At 40.5% G+C, this 8,018-nt stretch overlaps 1 protein-coding gene across 1 annotated transcript in view; it reads left to right on the top strand.

The window, feature by feature from the left end:
- The first annotated feature begins 337 nt into the window (after window positions 1-337).
- Window positions 338-8,018, top strand: part of MAPK1 (mitogen-activated protein kinase 1) — a 63,778-nt gene continuing 56,097 nt past the window's right edge. The window contains exons 1-2 of the mRNA XM_011987351.1: window positions 338-516; window positions 2,137-2,326. Of these exons, the coding sequence (XP_011842741.1) occupies window positions 506-516; window positions 2,137-2,326 (201 nt within the window). The 5' untranslated portion in view covers window positions 338-505. The remainder of the gene's footprint in view (window positions 517-2,136; window positions 2,327-8,018) is intronic.

The following is an 8,018-nucleotide window of genomic DNA, read 5'->3' as shown; positions in this document are numbered from 1 at the left end:
CAGAAGTGATTATTCTCACCAGAATGCAGTTGCCATTTAAGACAATGGGAAAATGCTTGTTTGTGTATTTCTGGGTTTATGAAAATACACATTCACCCAGTTAACAGGTCTAGGTTCTGTCTTAGTTTTGAGAGTCGCTGTATGCTATCTCATGTCAGTTGCATCCATCCTCCCTAGCTTGAGGCCTTTTTGTGGATAATATACATGCTACCTTCACAGGTATGAAACAGGTGTTTACACAGAGTGTTAAAAATAAAATACTTTGCCAGTTTGCATTCTTCAACTATTCTGAGGGCTGTTTTTAATGCCATCTGTCTTTCTCTCTCTTTTAAGCTCTGCTTATGATAATGTCAACAAAGTTCGAGTAGCTATCAAGAAAATCAGCCCCTTTGAGCACCAGACCTACTGCCAGAGAACCCTGCGGGAGATAAAAATCTTACTGCGCTTCAGACATGAGAACATCATTGGAATCAATGACATTATTCGAGCACCAACCATCGAGCAAATGAAAGATGTGTATCCTTTTTAGGCAACTAGCCAATTCCACTGCTTGGTAACTTTGTTGAGTAAATAGAACTTGAAATTTCCTGAACTTAAAGGAAAAGTGCTTTAAACATGCTAAAAGGAAAATCGTAATCTGTTTGCTATTTACTCCCTAAGTCTAGTCATGGAAAATCTTGGTTAACTCTATTTGCAGTCATGTTTTTTTCTGTCCAAGAGATGGTTTGTTGTGATGATGAAAAGGTAAAGGGAAGATCAGTAGTAGACTAAGAAAGAGGGTGCCCTGGCTATCTAACGGGTGAAATTAGGACTGTCCTGATCTTAGAATCAGGTCACCACTTTAGGTCTCAGTTTCCCCTCCTTTAAAATGAAGGAACTGGTTGTCATGATCTTTAAGGTCAACTGGGCTCTGAAATTATGTGATTAACTATGACCAACATTTAGATATCTGGACTGAACAGGTCTAGAGGATGCTGCCTGGGCAAAGACTCCATTTGAAAGATAGAGAGGTTAAGTATACTGAAGAGGATCTGCCAGAAGGGAGAGGGTTATACAGCACTCCTACCAGTTTACCCAATTTGTATTCCACCCTCCAGGGTGCGGGAGCTCGCTGTCTCTAGGCAGCCCTTTCCATTTTTAAACAGCTCTGTTAATAAGTTGTAGTGATATTTGAAGTGAAATGCCTCCTGCCACTACCACCTGTTGGTCCTACTTTACTTTTGCCATGAAAATAAGCCTCTCTCAAATGACAGATTTTAAAATCATGTTTCCTTTGAATCCCATGCTGTGCCGCCTCTAGCATAAATCTGTAAGAAACAGAGAATATTATTTACACAGAAGAGAGTAAAAAAAATGCAGAAATACTGCTAATGAAATAATACTATGATGAAGTTAAAGGCTAAATGCTTTAATAATTTAATTTCTGTTAGAAAGAAAGTAGCCATAGCTGAAGTTTTAGGTAGTTAAATAAGTGACCAGGCAAGAAAGCAAGAGGAGCAAAACACGCACAAACCCCTTCTTAGCACGACTTGCCCATAGTCTTATTTATTTAGGATCTTAACAGTTATGGGAGAGTAAGAAAATAGACTTAGGGTTGGATTTACTAGTAAGGGTATGTTTCTAGACCTGTATTTCTGGAAGTTTTATGTTTGGCTTTTGAGGAGGTTGGGAAAGGAGGGGAGCGGCAACAAGAAGGAAAAAGAATAGTGACATTACAGGTTACTGGACCAAACAGAGGAGGGAATATGTGCTACTTACAGGCCACCAGTATTTCCAGCAAACCTTGGAGGGAGTTCGTTGATGGTGGACAATTTAGAGAACAAAGAGGTTGAGACTTGAAGATTGACCAGAATTTCTGTAACAGCCTGTTTCAGATCTCAGTCTAGGCCCATAGCTGCATCAGTCAGATGTAATGCCGTAATTCTTGCCATCTCACAGGACCGAAAAGAAGTTAACGACTTCAGATTCCTTCCATGAAAGAAACCAAGTTTTCCTCAGGTTTTTCTTTCCTTTAAGGGCCTCATGGTGTAATAATGGACTGTTTGGGAAGAGAGTCAGGAGAGGACGCATTTTTGTTTTCAACGCTTTGCTAAATATGACCAGCTAATTGGTGTTTTACTTAACCTTTGCAAACAGATATATAGTACAAGACCTCATGGAAACAGATCTTTACAAGCTCTTGAAGACACAACACCTCAGCAACGACCATATCTGCTATTTTCTTTACCAGATCCTCAGAGGGTTAAAATATATCCATTCAGCTAACGTTCTGCACCGTGACCTCAAGCCTTCCAACCTGCTGCTCAACACCACCTGTGATCTCAAGGTCAGCCAGGTTATTAACTATTAAGCTGATATATATTGAAAAACTCTTTCACTGAAGCATAGTTATATTTGTCATTATCGTATTTTAAATGACACCAGAAATGCCCAAAAACATTTTTATGGCAAAAATGCTAGTAGAGTGATAGTCCTCTTCTTCCTTATCCCATTGCTCCTTTTTCCCCAGAGATACTTTTTTTTTTCTTTTTTTTTTTTTTAAGATAGAGTCTTAGTATGTTGCCCAGCCTGGTCTGAACTCCTGGGCTCAAGCAGTCCTCCTTTCTCGGCCTCCCAAAGTGCTGGGATTACCTACATGGGCCACAGCACCAGGCCAAGATAACTAACTACTGTAACAAATTGGTGGCCGGTTGCAGTGGCTCACGCCTGTAATCCTAGCACCTTGGGAGGCCGAGGTGGGTGGAGCACCTGAGGTCAGGAGTTCGAGACCAGCCTGGCCAACATAGCGAAACCCCATTTCTACTAAAAATACAAAAATCAGCTGGGCATGGTGGCACGCGCCTGTAATCCCAGCTACATGGGAACTGAGGCAGGAGAACCACTTGAACCCGGGAGGCGGAGGTTGCAGGGAGCCGAGATCACACCACTGCACACCAGCCTGAGTGACAGAGCAAAACTCCGTCCTCAAAAAACAAACAAAAAACAAATTGGTGTATTTTCTCCCAAAGTATTTTCTATGTTCTTACATACATGTGTACTTTTATACTTTATGTAGGTAAACAGGATCATGTACATTATGTATTAGTTTTAAAATCATCTGTTTCGTTGGTAACATTTTTCTTCAATACATTTTTTTCAAAAGATAGCAGCATGAAACTTAACCTCACTGACTTTAATACCTAATATGGCATTCCAGCTAAATAAGAAAACCTCAAATTCTTTACAGTCCTCAGAGTTCTCCTGAAAATATGCAGCATTTACATATTTCTATTTTAATGAGAGTCGCAGGTAAACAAGGAGGGAAATTTATGGATATCTTAGATGTGATAGAGCGATGTCGATTCAGTCTAAAAAAATGCACAGGAATTCAAGAAGACCTAAATAAATGGGAAGATATCCCATGTCCATGGATCATAAGACTTAATACTGTTAAGATGGCAGTATTCTCCAAATTGATCTGCAGATTTAGTGCAATCCCTATCAAAGCCCCAGCTGTTTTTTTTCTATAGAAATTGACAGGCTGATCCTAAACTTCATATGGAAATTCATATGGAGGACTGATACACTTCCTGATTTCAAAACTTGCTGCAAAACACAGTAATCAAGACAGTGTGCTACTGGCATGAGAATAGACATATAGGTCAGTGGAATAGAAGCGAGAGTCAGTAAATAAGCCCGTATATCTCTGGTCAACTGAATTTTGACAAGGATGCCAGGACCCTTCATTGGGGAGACAGTAGTCTTTTCAGCAAATGAGTCTGGGACAACTGAATAGCCACATACAAAAAGATGAAAAAATTAATTCAAAATGGCTGGGTGCAGTGGTTTGCGCCTGTAATCCCAGCACTTTGGGAGGCCAAGGCAGGTGGATTGCCTGAGCTCCAGAGCAAGTCCAGCCTGGGCAACATGGCAAAACCCCATCTATACCAAAAATACAAAAAAATTAATCTGGGCATGGTGGCATGTGCCTGTGGTCCCAGCTACTCAGGAGGCTGAGTGGGAGGACTGCTTGAGCCTGGGAGGTGGAAGTTGCAGTGAGCAAAGATTGTGCCACTGCACTCCATCTGGGGTGACAGAGTGAGACCCTGTCTCAAAAGGGAAAAAAAATTCAAAATGGATTGAAGAACTCAATTTAAAAGCTAAAACTTTAATACTCTTAGAAAACATAGAAGTAAATCTTTGCAATCTTATGTTAGGCAAAGCCTCTTAGACATGACACCAAAAGCACAGGCAACAAAAGAAAAAAAGTGAATTCCATCAAGATTAGAAACTTGTGCTACAAAGCAAACCATCAAAAAAGTGAAAAGGCAAGCCACAGAATGAGAGAAGGTATTTGCAAATCATACATCTGGTAAGAGACTTACAACTAGAATATATGAAGAACTCACAATATAACTCAGTAAATGAAAAGGTAAATAGCCTAGTTTAAAAAATGGACAAAGGATCTGAATAGACATTTCTCTAAAGAAGATATACAAATGGCCAATAAGCACATGGAATGGTAGACGCTTGACATCATTAGTCAATAGAAAAATGCAAATCAGAATTACATTGAAATAACTTTATCCTAACTAGGATGGCTGTAATTTAAAAAGTCAGATAATAAGTGTTGGTGAGGATTCCACTCCTTAGTGAAAATGAAAACATGCATCTACACAAAAACTTGAACACGAATTTTCATAGCGGTATTGTTCACTATAGCCAGTAAGTAGAAACAATCTAAATGTCGAACTTTTGATGAATAAATAAAATGTGGTGGATCCACACAGTAGAAGAGAAAGGAGTGAAGCACTGATAACATAGCACTACAACATAGATGAATCTTGCAAACGTTATGTCTGTGAAGGAAGGCAGTCGCAAAAGACACATATTGTATGATTCTGTTTACATGAAATGTCTAGAATAGGCAAATCCATAGAGACAGAAATTAGATTCGTGGATTACTGATTGCCTAGGGCTGGAGGAGTTGAGAGAATAATGAAGGAAGGAATACTAACTCACTGGAATCTCTTTTTGAGGTTATACAAATATTTTCAAATTGGATGGTGGTAATGGTTGTGTAAGTCCACCATTATACTAAAACCATTGAGTTATACACTTTAAATGAGCAAATTGTATGATGTGTGAATTATAGCTTAATAAAGCTACTTAAGTATGTATAGATGTCTAGCAATAATCATTTGTTGGATTTCAGTTTGACAGACACTCCTATGAGAAACCCTGTGAGATATGCCAGACAAGAGAGATGAGGGTCTGCCCTTGAAATCTGAAAACTGATAGATCAGAAATCTGGTAGACAGTAGGTGATTATAATGAGATGTTCTGTAACTGAGATGGAAAAAAAAAATGGTGTACAGATGCAAAGGAGAGAAGTGGTTTAGCTCTGGCTGGGGCTAGGAGGCAGCAGGAGGAAGGTGGTGTCTGTGCTGGCCCTCGAGGATGGGTAGCTTTTCCTGTGGGAGGCCCGCAGCTGTATTGGACATAGGGTATTGTAGGCAGAGGGTACAGAAATAAAATAAGGGAAGGACTACTACCGAAAACACTGAGTCTTCCTCCCTGTGGCTGCAGCATTGGATGAGTAATAGGGAGTCATTGACACTAAGCTGGAAAGGTTGGTTGCAAGTAGATCATGGGAAACCATCTAGAACTGTGTGTAAAAAGCAGTGGGTTTTGTCACGGTGGGTGAACACGGTGGCCAATGTCCAGTAAGGTGTTGTAGAGGACGGCTTCCTTCATCTGATATTGTGTGGATTGGACTCTGTCACCTCTTAGGATCCTTCTGATACAGGTTTATGTCCTTTCCACATGGAATGAAACCAGCTTCTTTCCCTGGATCAGTGCAACTAAGAGTCAGGTGGGCACAAAACAAATAAAGCTATGTTTAGGATGGCTGTACTGCTTCTTTGACACTTACTGATTTTCTTGAAAATTTGCAGCGAATATTTTTATGTCTCCTCGTGGTTTTTTTTTCTTTTGGTTATCATCATAGCCCTATTATGGCAGATTGCTTTTGTTTTTGGAGAGACATTCTCAATCAATATTTTAAGCATATAACATTTCTGGGAAGAATTGGCTCTTATTTTTGCTTGAAAGTGTTCATCCTTAAGAATAAAACAAACAGAACCAGACTACTTTCTCTGTTGTCTCTTCCCAGTTTATGGACTTGTCTTTAAGGCCATTCTGTTCACCTACTCACACTCACACACACATGAGTTGTTGGCCATGGCATAATTTAGGCATTGTCTTCAATACCCGAGTTAACACAAGGAATCAGAAGCGTAACATTATATTTTGAATATTTAAAGTGGTACAATTCACTAACTATTTTATTTTATTTTATTTATTTAATTTATTTTAATTTGAATTTTATATACTTTTTCGAGACAGAGTCTTGCTCTGTTGCCCAGGCTAGAGTGCGGTGGCATGATCTCAGCTCACTGCAACCTCCACCTCCTGGGTTCAAGCAGTTCTGCCGAAGCCTCCTAAGTAGCTGGGATTACAGGTGCCCGCCACCATGCCTGGCTAATTTTTATATTTTCGGTAGAGACGGGGTTTCACCATATTGGCCAGGCTGGTCTCGAACTTCTGATCTCGTGATCCGCCTGCTTTGACCTCCCGAAATGCTGGGATTGTATGGGCGTTTGCCACCACACCCAACCCAACCTTCACTAATATTTTAAAAGTATACAGTGGCCAGGTGCCGTGGCTCATGCCTGTAATCCCAGCACTTTGGGTGGCTGAGGCAGGCGAATGGCCTGAGGTCAGCAGTTCAAGTCCAATCTGGCCAACTTGGTGAAACCCTGTCTCTACTGAAAATACAAACAAATTAGCTGGGTGTGGTGGCACACGCCTGTAATCCCAGCTACTTGGGAGACTGAGGCACGAGAATCGCTGGGAGGCAGAGGTTGGAGTGAGCTGAGATGGCACCACTGCACTCCAGCCTGGACGACAGGGTGAGACTCCGTCTCAGAAAAAAAAAAAAGTATGCAGCACTGTGTGTACATCATTCTCATGGATATAAATTCAAGAAGAGAGAATCTCATTCAAAGATGGGTATGGTATGTCACTGATTTGGTACAGTGAGCATGTCCAAGCAGAGCAAGAGGCAGTGGTAGTTCAGTGTACATATGACATGAACTACCTGTCATACTACATGATATGTACATACGACAATGTACATAGAACACCACATGATGAGAGGACTTGTGTTTCCTGGAGCTCTGGGATCACTACACATTTATCACATCCTCAGTGCCTTGTGGTGACCGTGATGCCCATTCCCACAGGACCCTTGGCCTAGTAAGTTTGTAACTTGCAGCCTCACTGACCTCCTGTTATTTAGGTCCTTTTGAATTTTCAAGAGGATTTTGTCCCTTTATCCAATGGCTTCTGTGTTACAAAGTGTTTTTTACTCTTGAACCCTTACTGATACCAGCTATTTTCAGTGTCTTAGACCTTTAACTTTTGGCTCTGGTATCAGTCAAGGCCGACAGAAATAAGCTTGCTTTTTGGTTTCTGTAAACATGCTTTGCACTTATTATCTGAAGCTTAAGAGCCAGCAGACATTGACATCTCAGGACCCTTCCAGGATCCTCTCTTGTAGACTTTATTTTTCAGGACCACGGGAACTCACCAGGGTTACAGACCCTATCTGGAGGCTCTGCTAGCACATTTCTAGTGTAACTACCAGGGAATGTGACCTATAGTAGTCTGTACCCTTGTTTACTAGACTGATCCCACAGAAATCCCAGTAGGAGTCACAAGATGCTGGGATCACAACATGTGAAAATTCTGGCTGTGCCTGTGGAAGACTCTGATAGATATAAATGAAACACGTCTTTTGAGCTCCCTTTGTTTTTGAAAATCTGAATTTACACAGCCCAAAAGATATGTTTTCTTGAACCATATCTTTATTTTCCTTTGTATGGAATTATACTGAGTACTACTCCTTTTTTATTTTGTAGCGTTGGCATTGTATTGGTTAGTGTCATGTAAATTTGGTTAGTCTTTGATATTAT

Source organism: Mandrillus leucophaeus, unplaced genomic scaffold (genome assembly GCF_000951045.1).
Source record: "Mandrillus leucophaeus isolate KB7577 unplaced genomic scaffold, Mleu.le_1.0 Scaffold308, whole genome shotgun sequence".
Lineage (NCBI taxonomy): Eukaryota > Metazoa > Chordata > Mammalia > Primates > Cercopithecidae > Mandrillus > Mandrillus leucophaeus.
Note: the sequence above shows the minus strand (reverse complement) of the source record. Positions and strands in the feature narration are given on the sequence as shown.